Below are 18,011 nucleotides of genomic sequence, written 5' to 3'. Positions count from 1 at the left end.
CTTGGGTTTCGTATATGCTTCACCAATGAGCTGCCTCCAGAGTTATAGTACACTTTGAACACCTTTAGTATTATCTGTTATACATCTTACAAGGGTTGAAATTATCGTACAAATATAATTATCATACGCATGGCAACGCTGCACCATATGGAAGAGAAGGAGCTGGCCTAGACTTTCCAGACGACAGCCCGCTGATGAGAGCAAGGAGGAGGAGGATGATCCAAGGACAAGCGAAAGGCCTGGGGCACCAGGGGAGGAAAGGGAAGGGACCTAGGTGACTGGGACTGTCCGGGTGCGTGGGGTACAAAGGGTGTAACTGTTGATGTGTTTTGGACTGTCCAGCGAGCCCAAGCGGTCGCAGGAGAAGCTGTCGCTGTCGGAGGTGCTGTCATACATGGGTATCTATGAATACATTTGCACCGCGCACTGCCTCTGCCCTGCTCCAGCCTGGTCCCCGCCAGCGCCTTGACCTTCGCTGCCTTAGCCGGAGACGCGCTTAAGTCACCGCGCTGCGCCTGCGCCTTTAAGACCGCCCCCACCCCCCGGCAGCGCCGCCCGAGCCAAGCGTGTTACATCATGTTCTCTGCCGACGCCCCGCCCACCGGGGTGGAGCCATGCAAATAACTTCCGCTGGCTGCGCCCCGCGGATGGGGAGCGGGAGCGCGTGCGGGTCTCCCCGGCGCGGGGCAGGCGCGGTCGGGCCGCGGCAGGCGGGTGCAGAGCGCTGGGTCGAGCGCGGTGGCTCCTGGGGTGGGGCTGCAGCGGGGCGCTATCCCGGGTTCGCTGTCCTCCAGGCGTTTGGGGGCAGCCCCTGCCCTGGCATCGCCCCGGGGTTTTGCTTGGGGTCGCTGAGGGCCTGGGACTGCATTTTGATTTTGGTTTTCCTCTATTTGAGGTCCAGTGAGGGCCCTACTGGGCCTGAGCACCTGCAGCTGCGGAGAGCGGAGGCTAACTTCTCCCTTCCTGTACTTGTGGGCTTGAATTCACAGTAGACTATTTGAGTGCCTATTAAAGCCTCACATGTAAACCTGTGATGCACAGTAAAGTAGTCTGCTGTGCATGTGGCATTACAAAAAAAGCATGTGAATGTGCTGTGGGGCATTAGCGCAGCCAGTTTAGTGCCTCACCCCAGACTCTGCAGACAGGCCCTGTGTGTAGCTTTGGGCAGTGTCAGGAACTGGGGCTCCATCTCCCCCCTTGTCACCTTTTCCCTGGCTGCCCTGTCCTGCGTCTGATCTGTCACAGCATTTCTCCTCTGCTCCTCCATCTGTGTTTGCACCAGAGTGAAAGGATACAACTCCCAAATGCCACAGTGGGAAATGGCATGAAGGCAACTGGGTTTGAAACGGAGTGTTTTTGTTGTATGCCATGGCTGTAGTTCTGCCCCTCGGACCATTGTATTAACAAAATCTCTTCTATCTGGGACCACTACCTTCTTCAAGCTGTTCTGTTAGAGCAGAAAAATGGCTCTTAGTTGAACTTGCTACTGTCTCATCTGTCCAAATGGCCAATCCTGCACACTGAGAAATGTGAAGGGACTTTGATGTATGGGTACAGGACTGAAGGGAGACTTGGGGCCATTGAGTACAGTCTTCTGCACCTGCAGGCAATTGTTAACCAAGGGATCCTCAAGACTGCTACTTCATACCCTCACGTACAACTACAAGGCACAAGTCCTGAAACACCACCAACAACCTAGAATGTGCCATGGGTAAAAGCAGGGGAGAGGAGAGCACTAAATTACCCTTTGGGAGATGCTCCTTACAAACTCTAGTTGGACTGTGAATAGTTAGCCTGACTTGAAACAGCACTTCAGAATCCTGTTAATTCATTCCTATGTATTTAATGGTCCCTGTAAGGAACTCAAAGCCTGGTAATTCTGTCTGAAAGGTACTGCTTTTGCATATGGAGATACAGCAGAAGTGACTTTTTCAAATCATGCTTTATTACTGTCTTTTTGCCTTTTAACAAAAGGCTTTCCTAGTCTGGACATGGCTTTTGGATGTTTGTACATATGTTCCAGGAGGCGGGGTGGGGGGCACTTTAATTAAAGGCAATTCTGAGAGCTGCTCTAGTTAAAGCACCCAGAGCATCTTGTGTATCAGTATTCCCACACTGAAAAATGGCGGTGGGGGTGCTTTAACTAAAGCTTGTCAAATGAACTGTAGTTAAAGTGCCACTGCCACCATTTTTCAACATGGACGTGCTGATACATGTGACACAGGAGTTTGCTGGAGTACTGTAATTAACATGCTCCAGCAGCCTTAGCACACATGTATAGGAGCCCTTTCTGAGTTAGATTCTCTTCTGCTTCCTGTATAGCCAACGGCAACTGTCTTAACTAAGTCTAACATGCTCCCAAATAGCTATGACAGTAGCACTTTCATTCACGTGACATTTCTCTACTCCTCTACACTGGGTACTTGGCACTTGTTGATTGTTATTGGAGTGAGCTGAGGAATGGTAAGATTTATAGCCTAGGGCATAACTAGATGCTTTGGCATATTTACATCTATTTTCATGCAATGTGTGCACTTGCTATGGTAACACTGTGACTTGTGATACTCCTGTATTAGACTTAAACCCTGACTTGGGATTGTATTTGAACTGTAAAATACAACCTTCTGCTTCTGGTACTTGTAGCTCAAATCAACCATCTGGGCCTGATTTCTCAAAGGCCAAATACAAAAATTGTTGGGAACTTTTCCCAGAGGCATGTAGCATTCATGTGTCTGCTCTGTCCATGTTACCAAATCCTGATTGATACAAACCATTCAAATGCCTCCCCTCTGAAGCAATGTGGCATGGCTGTGTTCCATAAGTACAGGGAGAGATTCTGAGAAGTAGAAGTTGGGGAAAGGCCATATAGTGCCTGAAAAGTACATCATTGCCTTTGACAGGAGCTCAGGACTGGGCCAAGTGGCACAACTGCTGCCAGGTTAATTAGTGGGAGTCTGATTATGGTTCTAGTTAAGGGGACACTTTCAGTCCTGATGGCCCTTCATTGAATGTAACTGTTCAACCAAGGCCTTGTTAAAACAGTGAATTGCACAATCCTGATGCTTAAGGGTTCATACATGCAGCAGAATGAGCAGGACTGGAGGGCTTGGAGAGTAACGGTTTGTTTGTTCTGGTTTTCCACAGAGAGAAATCTGTCTGACCCCTCCTTAAGTCTTCAGGTCCCATATCACCATTTAAAATGGATATCGACATCGAGTGCCAGCAGTTGAGTGGGTCCAGGTGGACCGAGCTTGTTTCTTCCATGAAAGATTGCAAAGCCATCGGGTAGTGCCTGGTATTGTCTAGTCCAGTTTCCCAACCTTCTCCAGCCCAGGGCATGCTTACATTAATAAACATTTTCCATGGCACACCTGTTAAAGCACTCTCCATCCCCATATTTTTGAGCTCATTGTAGCCATTGCTGCAGGAAACTTCCACAGCACAGCTGTTCAGAAGATTGCAAACTGTGCATCTCCCACAACAACACATGTAAAGTAAGTGAATTTCTTTCTGCTCGGCTGGTTCTCTCTTTCCCCCACAGCCAACATGTGTGAGTCTTCTGTGAATATCTCATTGACACGGCTTATTCGTTAGCACTAGGTGGCTGGAGAACTTTTTTCTCATTACTCTTATCCAAAAATTCGTAAAAATTCTTGCAGCACACCAGGGGGCTCTTTGTGGCACACTGGTGTGTCACACCACACCGGGTGAAAAGCACTGGTTTAGTCCCTTCTAGAGAAATGAAGCTGAAGTGTTTTTGAAAGGGAGAAGGAAAAATATTGCTGAAAGACAGCATGTAACAAGACTCAGCTGCAGCCTTCCTGCTGGACAGGCTTTGTGTGCAGGTTTGACTTGGGAACTTCTGGAGGGTTAGAAGGATTTTGTTTATTCTGGTTGGAAATTCAAGAAGAGTATGCTGGGGGCAGTAACCTGCTCCTTTATCCAGAGAAACTCTCCTTTCCTGGTCTCGGTTTGGTATGTGTAGGGTACAGATGTAGTTCCTGGGTTTTGGGGCCACTCTAACAAGCTAGTGATGCCCCAGCCGACAGTGTCTATGCAGAATATTCTAACTGCCACTCTTATTCTTTCTTTCTTCCTGTAAGCTCCTTATGAAGCATAGGGAAGGGGTCTGTTTTGTTTCTGTTCATCACATGGCAACATCTTCAGTCATAGCTGCCACTCTGGGAGTGCAGGACAGAAATTCAGGCCGGGCATGGATGAACCCTGTAATCTGACCAGCACTTGAACATAAGGAAAGTTTGTATGCTATCCATTTTAACCCTTGCTACTCTAGCAGTCTTCTTCTGGATCTGATCTGTGTCTTGAGCAGGTGAACCAGAGTGAGTACTATGGGGCAGGTTGAGGCTGCTGGAAAGAGCTGATTCCATACTGCTGCTGCTGGTCCTTCTGCTGTGGGCCCATGTACCTAGCTCAACCATCTCAGGTTGGGCAGAATGAGCAGTAGGCTGCTGTGGAGGGGGTTGATAACCATGAGGAGGGCAAGCAGGCATGTTGCAGCTGACCTTGTTGCAGGTCAGGAGCTGGGTAAGAAGGATTGCATGGGCCATACGTAGCTAAGCTATATGGACTGGTTCAGATTGTCTGCATCCTCCCCTGGGCAGTCTCTAGAGAACTGGGGCCACATGCCAGTGCTCAGAGTTTAATACCAGCAGGAGACTGGTGTCCTGCAGAAGTAGGAGACAGGAGCAGCTGCAGAAGCAGTTTGAGCAGGAAGGGTTTTAGTGGAGGTTAAGAACCAAATGGGGCCCAATTTGGGCCCTCCTTCCTGCTGGATCTTTCCTGGACCCACAAGTATGTTGGGGAGCCCTTGAGTCTGGGAAAGTAGGGGTCCAGCTAGTACCTCCTCTCCAGGTCTTCTATGTGACCTTGGAGGGATGAGGCAGGCAGAGACCCCAGCTCATCTCAGAGCTGTGGAAGGAGCCAAAGCAGGGACCTTTGGGCATACAAAGAACTTGTCCCATTCTAACAGGACTTTGCCCTGTGGTGACTGGTTGTTTGCTCCCAGCCCTTGTTATGTCAGAGCAGCTTTCCTCAAAGCCTCTTCAGGCCAAGAAACCCAACAAGGCACAGATCTGGTCAGTTCCTGTAGATGAGTCTAAGAGGCTGTATGTTGTTCTCGGAGCTCTTGGTGGCCAATCCAGAACAGATTCCAGCTACTGAATTTGTCCAGCAACAGGAGACATGAAAGGGAAGTGTAGCCAAATATTACTTGTGTTTCCCTGTCTGGGGTCATGCTCCATCTTCAGAGCAGGACAGTGGAGTCCTAGGCAAACTGCCTCTAGGACAGCTGCAATGCAGGTGGAGTCTTGGTTGTCCTAGAACTGGGGTGGGCAAAAAGGTGGATCCGGCTGGTGGCTGGACTCTGTTTCCCAGACTGCTCAGGGTCCAGGGTTGGGACCTTGCAGTGGTGACAGCGTGGTCCAGAGCCAGGGCAGAGCTATGATCTGCTACCTATATGCCCCTGTTCAGGGAATGGACAGTGGAGCGCAGCTCTGCCCTGGCTCTGGATCACACTGTCACTGCTGCAAGGTCCCAGCCCCCAGAGCAGCTCCCTCCCAAGCCACATGCCCTGCCAGTGCTGCTGGGGACAGTCTTCATAGAAACCCTGGCCCCAAGCTGTCACAGCCCATCATTCCTGGGGTTTCCATGGAAACCGGCCACAGCAAAGTAGATAGGGGCTGCTGGGAAATGGAGTCTGCTGCAGGGCCGATCTTTGCCCACCCGTTCTAGAAGCACCCTTGCCAAGGCAGGTATTCTGGTCTGTGCTCTCAGCTATAGATATGCATAAGGTGCTGCATGGCTCTTGGTAGCAAGTCCCTCCAGGAACTGGACTAAGGCATAAACTTCCTCCGTAGAGAACAGAAATAGACTGGGGTCGGGGGGGCGTTGCATTGGCTGGATAAGAACAGGTGACTGGGTTTAAAGACATCTCTGTCCCACAGGCTGGATTACTGCAAGCTCTCCAGGAGTCATTATGAAGATCTTTGCTCTGTCCTCAGTACAAACCAGTCCCTGAAAGAGCTGAAGTTGGATCATAATGAGCTCAAGGATGAGGTTTGTGGAAGTACTGTGTAAAGGACTGCTGACACCAAGGTGTAACTTGGAGTTGCTATGGTAAGGCTCCTCTGCCTGCTCTGCACCGGAGCTCCTGTCTCCGTCTTCACTGAGACTTTGTGAGGGTGGGGGTGGAACCTCAGCTCCTCTGCTCAGGTAGAGCATTGCAGCTCCACTGAACTGAGTGGACTCTGCCTGTGCGCCCCAGCACACTACCCTCTGTCAATCTTTTGGGGGAAACCCCAGGAGTCCTTCCCTAGTTGTCACCATGTCCAGTGGCATGAAGTTGATTTCAGTCACCATTAACCTCAAATGTGTACAGTAATGGTGCCAGCATCTGGTCTCTGGACTGCGCCGGTCCTTACAAAGACCCTTTAAGGGTAAGAGCTGACTCCCCTGTTGTGTGTGATTAGACTATGTGGCCAGGTCAGCTCAAGCAAGACGTAGGACAGTGAACAGCACCATTCAGCTACAGCTGCTTGTAATGGCGTTGACACCTTGCAAATCCTGTCTTCTGCACACTTCGGAGAACTGTTTAATAGCTACGCTTAGTTGTGCGTCTGTTCTGTTGTCCTAGACTCCAGCAAGTCCAACCAAGTCTAGTTTTTTTACTGGCTCTGGAAAGCTGCAGCTGCTGTCCCTAGAGTCCGGCATGTAAATGACATTCCTGCCAGAAAACATGGCCACAGCTGGTGGGTGTTAAGCATGGAACATACAGTGGTCAGCAATATGCCATATTTTCTCTCATAAAACATGTCCCAGAATAAGACAGGCATCTTTTCCTACATTCTTCCTTTCAAAAACAAATAAACCAAGATTGTTCCTTGTCATGACCTAGTAGCAATAGGTAGGGAGCTGAGCCCCACTCATTGTTCTGCTCCCTGTGGATCATACGCAGAATTTACTTGGGCTTTTGCCCAGCTGAAGTGACAGAAAAGGCTGTTACCATATTTTCTCAAATCTAATGTGTGCTCCACATGCTTTTTGGAAAAAAGATGTGTTATATGTGAGAAAATACAGTATGTTCCCCTCCCTGTCAGCCTTTGTTTCAACTGTTACTTTCCTGTGGTCGCAGGCACCATGTTGCCCACAAGCCATTCCCTGGACCTTTGTTCCAAGGCATCAAGGGAAGAGAACACAAAGAAGATCTCCATCTGGAATTGGCTTCTTATACTAGCAAGTGCTAGTGAACAAGAACTGTTCTGCATTATTAGATGGCAGCTGTGTCATTCTTAATGCTACTGGTGGAAGAGGTTCTTGGGCATTGCACAAGGAGCTGCTGGTAAAGGAACATGGGGTTTTCATACTGCAGCTATAAAATCAGATGATAAAATATCTTGAACAGGGCCAGATTTACCAGCTATCATCCTGCCATGGCATTTAGCCTGGTACACAGTCCTTGTGTTGATAATACATCTGGCAGCCTGGGCATATTTCCCTGTTGTTGGTACTGCAGTGTTGTACCAAACCTGTGGTGGCTCTGCCCTTGGGAAATGGTATGAATTACTGGCATACCTTCTTACCCTGGTTTCCTCTTTCAGGCTGGACAACTGCAACCTAACAGGTGCCTGCTGTGAGATTCTCCGCTCTGTTCTCAGTGCAAAACCATCTCTGACAGACCTGCACCTAGGCAGGAACAAGCTAGAAACCTCTGGAGGAAAAGTGCTCTGCCAAGGGTTGCTGGATCCCAACTGCAAGGTACAGAGTCTCATGTAAGTAACAAACTACTGCTCTCCTCCCATGCCTTTCTGGCAGGTGCATTTTGTTTGCTGATCCCCAGTGACAGCTGTGGGTCTCTACTGCAGTGCTGGGATTAGCAGCAGGCTGGCCTCCCATGGGCAGGTGCATGGCACTCACAAGGGCAGTGTCATTACTAGTGCTTCTGCTACACTGCACTCATCTTCCCCCTGCTTGAAGCAGATAGCCCATAGAATCCAAAGGGCTGTATTTTCTTCTGGGGCTCCAGATGGGAGAAGGCAGCGAGGAAAACCCTGTACACTGCAGAACAGACTCTGGGCCAAGCAATGCCAGATGTCCTGTTGTTCCTCTAGGCCAAGTGCACAACCTGATATGCAAACTGGCAACTGGACCAGAGTGCAAAACAGCCTGCTTTGTAAGGTACATTGCAGAGCATCTGCTGTAATATTGGTGGGTGTATATGCTGCTCAATGGGAGACCATGGACAGTGGTGCAGCTGTGGTTCTACAAGGTCCTAGGATGTTTCTGGAAAAAACATGGACTGTGCAATGAGGCCCCGGCAATCATGACCAACCACTGGAAATTGCAGGAGGTGGTAAGGGCAAGAAACAGACTGTTAACCTCAGCCTTTTGCTAGGAGCAAGCAAGACTATAGGGGGCATCTGAACTCCAAGGTCCCCCAGCCTGGCCTTGCACATAGGATGCCTGCCATGGATTTGGGGTGTACCCAAAGCCCCAGTCCTATGGGTGTGGGAGAGGGGAGACTTGGCCAGTGGTAGAGCCACACAGAATTGAGTGATGGAGCTCTGCTCAGTTGAACTTGGAGCTTGACTACTGGGCTGTTGTCCAATTGAATCTGGAATTGATTTGGCACTTAGAAGGAAATATATATAAACAAACAAACAAGTGGTGGTCAATAATGGACAGTGAAGACTATTGCCACAAGGACTGATCTCTTTGTGGGTGTGGCTCTGTTCTGCTTTTAGTCTGAAGATATCAAACAGGAGAAGTACATTCCCTTCAGAAAGGTTTGGTGAGTGGTGGCAGAATGTTTTCTTGCAACTGCAGAAATATACAGAGTGCCTAAGCAAACCAGTATGCAATCTTGTGAATGTTTTCAAATGATGCTGACAGACATGTGGGGAAAACCCCCCAGCACTTTACCAGAAAAGGAATGGTGTCAGTTTGACCCAGTCTGTATAACTTGTGCACTTCAAATGGGCTTTCTGGCACTTTTGCCTATTAGCTGATTGAATCAGCTATTAGTTAAAAGTGCCAAAAAGCCCTGCAGGAGCACATGAGCTATACAGGCACCGGGCAAGCCACATCAAACTGATGCCATTCGTCTTCTGGGCATGTTCCCCCATATGTGTAAGCAGCCATATGTACTAGAGAGCAAATAACTACTGTTGTGAATACCTCAAACCAACCTCTGTGGAGACCCCCCCCTGCCTCCCCTCCCGGAAATATGCCAAAGTTACCATATAAAGTCAATGGCTGAGGAGTTGGGGGGTTGTTGCTATGAAAAGTATTCATGAGTATTTTGACCTATATATTAACCAGTTTGCATATCGCGGAGTGAAGGTCAAACAGCGTCCTCTGTTCCTGGCCAGACAAGATTTACACATGCCAAGGCCAGTGTGGAGAAAACCAGCTTTTCTTTTTGCAGGATGAGGTCTTGTGAGCTCAGAGGGGATAATGCTGAGATGCTTACATCCATTCTGAGCAAGGCCACCCTGAAGAAACTGGACATAAGTAACAATAAACTGGGAGATGCAGCAATAAAACAGCTGTGCCAGGGATTGATGGATCCAAACTCTAACTTGCAGTTACTACAGTAAGTAACAGCTGGTCTTCTCTACTGTAACAGATCTTGCCCTTCCATGGCGAAAAACCCCCCAAAACTATACACACATCCTTAGTGCCAGAAGTACTGCAGGCACTCAGGGTAGCTTTACAAGCAGAAATTTGTTTCCTCATATATTGTGTTTCCCAGGCCTCTCCAATCTTTTTATTGCTGTGTGCTGGATTCTTCCTTTTTTTTCCCTCCAGTCTGTCCACATCTTTCTTGAAGTGTGGGGCTCAAAACTGGGTGCAATGCTCCAGTTTAGGCCTCATCTATGCCAAAAAGCAGAAGAATATGCTTCCCTTGATTTTTCAAGAGACACTCCTGTTAATACAATCCAAGATACTGTTGGCTCATTCAGCTTATGGTACACTGAAACCCCAAACGCTTCGGAGTACGGCACCCTAGCCAATCAGTACTCCATCTGTATTTGCGCATACAGTTATTCCATCCCAAGTGCAGGACTCTGTACGTGTCCTTTTTGAATTTTACTAGGTTGATTTGAGACTTCTTTTCGTGTCTGTCCATGTCATTCTGGATCCTAGTGCTACCCCCTTGAGCAGTGATTCTCAAGCAGGGTGCTAGGGCATGCTAGGGTACTAAAAGATTCTTTGAAAACTGCCACATAATGTGAGGAGATAATCAGATAAGCCAGGCTCAGGTTTGCCCCTGCCTATATGATTTACCCCTACTGTTCAGCCCCCCTGTAAGGAGATAAGCACTGTAATATAGAATTAGTCTTTGAAATTGGGTGCCACCCAATTCACATGATAGGGAGGAGTGTCCCAACTGCAATGAAGGTGCTTCAGGTACAAAAAGGTTGAGAACCACTCCTCCAGAGTGTTTCCACCCATCTTGGGATCATCCACAAATTGCTAAGCATGCCATCAGTCCCATTGTTCAAATCATTAATGAAGATATTAAACAATATTGGGCCCAGGACAGATTCCTGGGGAACCCCATGCGATACCTCCTCCCAATGAAATATTGAGCCACTGACTCGCTGGTGAGCAATGATCCAACCAGTTATGTTATCCACCTTGGAGTACTTAAGCCTGCATTTCCTTAGCCCTGCATTTCCAAAAGCCTTGTTAAAACTGAGGTATCTCACATCCAGTTCTCTCCACCACCTTCCACAAAGCCTGTCACCACTTCTTGGATAGAAATCAAGTTGGTCAGGCATGACTTTCTCTTGGAGAATCAATGCTGGCTGTTCCTGATTATCTTGTTCTGTTGATGTTGTTCTGTCAACACTGAATTCTGGGGGAACTCCTGCTGAACATTGATTCTTCTGTTCCTTACAGTCTGGAGAACTGTGACATAACAGCTGACAGCTGTGGGGACCTGGCCATGGTTCTCAGTACAAAGCCTCTTTTGTTAGATCTGGCTGTGGGTAAAAACAATATTGGAGATGCAGGCCTCACTCTGCTGTGCAAGGGACTGATGCATCCCAACTGCAATGTACAGAAGTTGTGGTAAGTGAAGCCTGGGATGGCTTAAAATCTTGTTTAAGGTGGTGGCTTCTAAGCCATATCCACCATAAGGCTGATCTGATCCTGGGGTTTGTGTGAGGAGCCCTGCACTGATGGAGAAAGGAAGCACGCTGAGGTCAGTGACCAGATAGAGGGATGATGGCATGCCAGCCCTCATCAGTTTTCAGGTGACTTGCATATGCAGCTTTTTTCTACATTTTAAATAAAATCAGAGCTTCTAAGGGAAGGGGAAGAGGGAAGGAGGGGAAAGCTATGATTTCCTTTGTTTAGAAGCCATATCTGTGCCTTTGTTTGTGCACATGTGCATGTAAGATGGAGACAGAAATACAAGGAAACCAAGAGTAAAGGCTCTTTCCATAGATCTACCTGTCTGGGTGACATAGGTCTCTCTGGACCCTGGCTAGGAGAATTCTGGCACCAGCTAATCTTCCTATTGTCCTCTCCAGGTTATGGGAATTGCGATCTCACAGCTGCAGGTTGTAAGGATCTTGCCAATATCACTGGCACAAAAAAGTCCTGTATACAGATGAGCCTTATTTTATATGAGCTGGGAGATGGGGGAGTAGAATTGCTGTGTGAAGGACTAAAGGACCCCAAATGCAAACTCCAGTCTGTATTGCAGCAGGCTTTCAGCTCAGTCACTGATATTGTAGGTTTGATACTTAGAATCATAGAAAATTGGGGCCAGAAAGGACCTCAGGAAGTCATCTAGCCCAACCCCCTGCTCACCACTACATGGTACTTGTATAATAAGGCTGTACTTCATGGTGATTCTGCAGGGAACTGATGCTGAGTTTTAGGAGCTATCAACAGATGTTTGCAAATGAAGCAAATCAGCAGTGCTTCAGTGTTGAGATGTCCCAGCAAAGCTGATCCACTTCAGTCGGCAAAATGGACATTGCCTATTGTCCTGCAGTGCTGGGTCCCTGATGCTCCTGTGAGCAGCAGGGGCCCACTTTTGAAGGTCATCACATGGGGCATGTCTCTGCAAACAGGGGAACTAAGCATTCCCCTGCTTGCAGCAGTGCCCCCAACAATTGCAACTTAGGGTATGCCTCCTACTGAACATTGATTCTTCTCTTCCTTACAGTCTGAAGAACTGTGGCATGATAGCCAATAGCTGTGGGGACCTGGCCACTGTTCTCAGTACAAAGCCTTCTCTGCAAGATTTGGCTTTGGATAACAATAATATCAGAGGTGTAGACCTAGTTCTGTTGTGCAAGGGACTGATACATCTCAACTGCAATATACAGAAGCTGTGGTAAGTAAAGCCTGGGGTGGCTTAAAATCTTGGTGAAGATGGTAGCTTCTAAGCCATGTGTCCACCATAATGCTGATCCAATCCTGCTTGGTATGTAGAGTCCTCAGCCAGCATATTTCTTATGGTTATGAAGAGGGAATGCTTCTAATGGGAACAACAAACCTCTCCCATGGGGGTTGGGGGTGGATGTGAAGAACCCTGTTGGCTGCAGCCAAGGCAGGGTATTCTGACTGGTGCATGCTAGTGCTCCTGCTGGGACTTGAACCCAGAAGTTCCTGGCTAAAAGGTCTTGCCCCTCCACTCAGCATCAGACTAATCACCATATTTGTGGTCAGGAAGGAATTTTACCCCATGATCAGACTGGTGTGGACTGTGACTTCTTCTGCAGTTGGGGCCTGGCCCCCTTCCTAGAATCTCTTGAGCGTATGCTAACAGCCCTAACAAAAGCAAGGCATTGGCTGCTGTGGTCCCCCTGCTTTACCTGTAGCAGGTTAGGTTGTTATGTCTTGTGTTGTATCAGAATTGAGGGTATAGTTTTTGCTAATAGGTTAGACAATGGATTTATATAGGTAGTTTGGGTAAAGATGATCCTGCCTCAGGTAGGGGGTTGGACTAGTTGAACTCTGGAGGTCCCTTTCAGCCCTACTTCTCTATGATGCTATGAAGAGGGGATGCTTCTAATGGAAACAACAAATCTCTCCCTTCTTTCCTGAGGTTCCTTCTGAGGAACCCTGCACTAAAGGGGCATGGAAGGACACTGAGGTCATATCCTGCTGAACAGGGATGATGGCATGCCAGCTCATCAGTTTTCAGATAGGCTGAAGAGCCACCTTCTTTCTGTATTTAAATAAAATCAGAGCTTCTAAGGGAAGGGGCAGAGGAAAGGAAGGGAAAGCTGTGATGTCCTGTGCTTTTGTGTGTATGCACATGCATGTATGACAGACAGTGAAATGCGAGGAAATTGAGAGTAAAAGCTCTTTCTGAAGATACCTGTCTGGGTGATATACGCCTTTCTGGTCCCTGGCTGGGAAAAGCCTGGCACCAGCAAATATTTCTTTTGTTGTCTCTAGGTTATGGGAATGTCATTTCACAGCTGTAGCTTGTAAGGATCTTGCCAATGTCATTGGTATAAAAGAGTCCCTCAGACGAATGAGCCTGACTTTGAATGAGCTGGGAGATGCAGGAGTGGAAATGCTGTGCCAAGGACTGAAGGACCCAAAATGCAAACTCCAGTTTTTGTCGTAAGTGCAGTAGATTTTCAGCACAGACACTGATGTTGTAGGTTTGATACTTACAGATTTCATAGACATTAGGGCTGGAAGGGACCTCAGAAGATCATCAAGTCCAGTCCCCTGCCCCAGGGGCAGGAAGTCAGCAGGGGTCATAAAAAATCCCAGCAAGATAAACATCCAAATTGCTCTTGAAGACATTCAAAGTTGGTGCTTGAACCACCTCCAGTGGCAGGCTGTTCCAGACCTTGGGGACTTGGACAGTAAAGAAGTTCTTCCTTATGTCCAGCCTGAAAAAGTCTTGGAGGAGTTTATGACTGTTCAACCTTGGTAAGGCTTCATGGTGATCCTGCAGGGAACCGATGCTGACTTTGAGTGGCTATAAGCCAGGGGTGGGCAAAATATGGCCTGCGAGGCCATTCTATCCAGCCCATGGGGCCCCTAAAAAATTTAGAAAATTAATATTGATCTGTCCTTGGTTCCTGTCAGAAATGACAGGACCTAGATGAAGTCCAGTGGGCTCCCATAACAGCAGGGCCCACCTGGCCCTGCTCCCCCTCTGGGGCTTCTGGCCTGGGACCACATGGCTGCCCTATTGCCGGAATCTCAGGTAAGCGGGGAGGGGGAGGGGGAGGGGCCTAAGCATGGAAGGGGCCCAAGGAAAAGCTGAGCATGGGGAAAAGCTGCCTCTCCCCCACCCCAAAGCTGGAGCTCCCTGCTGCAGCTGTTCATAGCCCGTGCGGGGCTGTCCTGAGCAGGCACAGGCAGGCCCACACAGGCTGAGAGTGGCTGCAGCGTTGGGCACCAGGCAGGCAAGGTGTCGCTTTTCTCCACTCAGCAGCAGCTCATTCCCTGCTGGCGAGCAGGAGGTCAGGGCTGTGTGCTACCCCCGCCTATACTGCGGGGCTGGGGAGATGCTGGAAGTGAGCGGTTGTGTGGGGCCCACAACGGTGTCCCAGGGCCAGCATTGGCGGGGCTCAGAGCAGGGCAGCAGGGTACAGGGTCCTGGCCAACAGGGACTCTATGGAGCCGGGCCAGCTTCCCATTCTCCCTGCTGGTGCAGCCCAGCCCGGCTCCACAGACTCCTGCCAGCCTGCGGCCTGCTCTGGGCCCCACTGGTGCTGGCACTGGGACACTGGTCCCAAGACATTGGGACATTGGTCCCAAGATGGTGGCCAGGGGGCGGGGCACCTGTCAAGGGGTGGGGCTACCCATGCGGCCCTTGACAGCTCGTCAAAACTGGGTAAGCAGCCCTCTGCCCAAAATAATCACCCACCCCTGCTATAAGCAGATGTTGGCAAATGAAGCATATCAGCTGTGCTGAGATGTGCCCTGGCAAAGCTGATTCACTTTATTGGGCAAAACAGACAGAATGGCACATTTTTGCTTTCTATGTCACTTACAGAGCTTAGGTGCAAATACCTCACTTGCTTAACAGAACGTATGTTTCTGACTCCCATAGACACCCTGAAAATCCACCCGTGACCTTTCAGTTGAGAGGTAGGAGACTGAGCCTGACTCCAGAATGACCTCCATTAAATATAATGCCATTTTCTTCAAAACCAGTGCAACCTCGTAAGCCAACGGCCTGGAAAGGCCTGTTCTAACAATCTGATGATAATTTATGGTTGGTATTAGACTCCATGCTTTTCTGTTGCCACTTCTCACTGCAACCTGAATATCTGAGCTTTAAAGATGATGTCTCGGAAGTCTTCATATTTGAAAGTCAAATCCTTTACCGGGGCAGTAGTTGTCTCCAGGGATAAAGGAAGTCTCTCTGCTGACTGTAAACACACAGGGCTTCTCTTTTGAAGCCTTTGACTCGAACCTACATGCCAATTTACAGTGGCTTTGCAGTCCCAGCCAGCTATATTGAGTCCCAGTTGCATAAACCTTTCTCTGTCAGCTTAGTGCTGACAAGGTATAGAAAAACTTGAGCTTTTCTGATGTCTTGTACACAAAAGAAAGAGGTGAACTTCCCCCTAGGGGGAGCATGCACAAGCAAAATACCTTTGTGACCCTTCAAGCCAAGAGTGCAGACTGGTTACTCTGTTGCCTATGCTGCCAGGTTTACCTGCCCCCCAACCTCTGGGAAGTGTGAGGTGTCTTCCTGAAAGTGAACATTAAAGCTTTTAGTGAAGAGAGATGCTCACTAATCAAAAGCCCAGGAATATGCCCTTCCCTGAGTTCATGCACAGCCAAAATGTGATGTCACAGGATACATGAACTTTGGACGTGGGGATGTTGAAAATGAACAAGGGTGGCAATTGTGCAGCTACTCAGGGAGCCACAGACACTGAGGATAAAAGGCCCATGTGCTGCCAGGAAGGCAGGCTCTTTGGGAAGAAAGAGCTCCAAGCACCTACATTAGGAGAGAGGACACACATGAGTAAAGCCAGTGGACATGAAAGAGACCTCTATCAGTTCCCGTAGTTCTGGTTTCTTCTCTCTGTGGCAGGCTAAAAGTGTGGCCTCACCTGGAAATAGGCTCAAACAGTCTAAAAGGTGAAGGAGCAAAACTGATCTGTGAGGGACTGCTGGACACTAACTGCAATTTAGAAACCATATGGTAAGTAGTTCCTTTAACATCCTCCTAACAGGTTGGCATCTCATGGCCACCTGAGAATGGGAATGGACAGCTCACGGGACTGATCCACGTGGCAAGTTCCTGTGTCCTGCCATAGTAAAAGTCCTGACTTGCATCAGGAGGGCAGCGGGATTTTTCCTAGCCTCTGCCTCTTCCACTATTCGCATGTTGTTCCAACCCTGGCTGGATATCTAGTAGGTCCACATTATGGGCATCAGCAGTACTGTGGGACTAAGTGCCTGCTCTGGTCTGCACAAAAGTCAGTGTTGCCTTATTCATGAGCAAAAATTTCATTTTGGCCAGGAAGTAGCAGTCTTGCAGAGTCGTGCAGCCGTCTCCTCGCCATTTACTAGTGCAGAAACCCTGGTGCTACTCACCATAGCTCCAGGTGTGTTAGCTACACGTGGCTGAGTGGGCAAGAGCCATGAAATCGTGTATTGTCCCACCCTAGTGCTCATTCTACAAGCCAGAGGTGAGACCTGGAAGCCACAGTCTGGTAAAAGCCTTCTGCCAAGGCCAGCCCTGATCCCCTAGGACTTGGGTGGGGGTAGGGAGGTGCTGACCACTTGGATCACTTGCCCTTTCACAGACACAGACAAGAAAATGAAGCTACATGCTTGTCTGGGTGTTGTCTTGATTTTCACCCACTCGCTGGAAAAGTAATCAAGGGTCGACGGTCTTAGATGACTTAGAGCGTGCAACACTTGGTTAAACTGTCCCTTTGGTGACTGATGTACTGGTGTTCAGAATAAACTTTTTTTTTCCCAAGATAGTGTTTGTTTGCTTGCTTCTTATCACCTTTAAATAGTCCAGTAATGATAGGCTTTGTGCATGTGTAGTCTTGTCTCCCTTAGAGAAATGTAAGAAGAAAGTAGCTTAAAATAGGTCAGTCCAGTGAGAGCACAAACTTGTCTTTCCTCCAACAAACACCTGACAGTCCTGCTAACTGGATTTGATTGGGGCAGGGGTCTTTGCACAGTGTGTATAGTATTTACCTGGGGAAAACTCATACCGCTTATAAACCAAGTGATAACAAAGGGTGCTGCAGAAATGTCAGTCTTGTGCTATATACATTGCATTACTACCAAAAACATAGGTCTAACTCTACTAGTGAAGAATAGCCACATTCTACCCCTGGGGCTTCCACATTAGTGAGGGCAGCACCTCACTGAGGCTGTACAAGTCTGCCCCAAGCTTTGTTTGTCAGATACTCCAGAAGGACCATGTATGCATGTCCCATGGCTGGAAACAGAGAGGAGGGTTGTATACATCACCAATGAAGCGTGTGCTTAAAAAACAGCTTTTATCTTTGTTTTGCCCTTTCCCTGCAGGCTGAGGGACAGTGAGCTCACTACTGCTTGTTGTGACAGTCTTGCTGCTGTCATCAGTACCAAGCAGTGCCTTAGATACCTGGGGCTGGATCTTAACAGGCTGGAGATGAGGGTGTAAGGAAGGTATGCAAAGCTGTGAGAAACCCCAACTGCAAACTGAAGTATCTAATGTAGGTAACAACCCTGGCTTCCTCTGGATAAAATGGAGGGAAAAAAGGAGTTTGCCTAGGGAGTTGGCACAGTGAGCATAGGCCCCCCTGAGGAAGCCACCGACAAATGGGATCTGATGACTTCTTGTCAAAGGCCAACATCTTTCCATGATACTCTATGTCTGCTTTGTTTAGAGCGTATGGCCACACCCATGACAGTCCCTTATAGCAGGGTTATTCAGCTTGTTTTAACAAGTGTACCCCTTCTGTCTTGAAGTTTCAGCCCATGTATTCCTTTACAATTTTTTGTTCTTGGGGGTGGGGGGGGAGGGTAGATCGAGG

General features: G+C 48.5%; 1 protein-coding gene across 1 annotated transcript in view; it reads left to right on the top strand.

Annotated features, from left to right (window-relative positions):
- The first annotated feature begins 946 nt into the window (after window positions 1-946).
- Window positions 947-18,011, top strand: part of LOC109318197 (ribonuclease inhibitor-like) — an 18,598-nt gene continuing 1,533 nt past the window's right edge. The window contains 12 exon segments of the mRNA XM_019547286.1: window positions 947-965; window positions 3,145-3,285; window positions 5,964-6,075; window positions 6,077-6,135; window positions 7,617-7,787; window positions 9,443-9,610; window positions 10,924-11,094; window positions 12,203-12,373; window positions 13,444-13,614; window positions 16,061-16,171; window positions 17,521-17,624; window positions 17,627-17,690. Of these exon segments, the coding sequence (XP_019402831.1) occupies window positions 3,200-3,285; window positions 5,964-6,075; window positions 6,077-6,135; window positions 7,617-7,787; window positions 9,443-9,610; window positions 10,924-11,094; window positions 12,203-12,373; window positions 13,444-13,614; window positions 16,061-16,171; window positions 17,521-17,624; window positions 17,627-17,690 (1,388 nt within the window). The 5' untranslated portion in view covers window positions 947-965; window positions 3,145-3,199.

Source organism: Crocodylus porosus, unplaced genomic scaffold (genome assembly GCF_001723895.1).
Source record: "Crocodylus porosus isolate Cpor-Errol unplaced genomic scaffold, CroPor_comp1, whole genome shotgun sequence".
NCBI classification, from domain to species: domain Eukaryota; kingdom Metazoa; phylum Chordata; order Crocodylia; family Crocodylidae; genus Crocodylus; species Crocodylus porosus.
The sequence above is the reverse complement of the archived record's forward strand: the minus strand, read 5'-3'. Positions and strand labels throughout refer to the sequence as shown.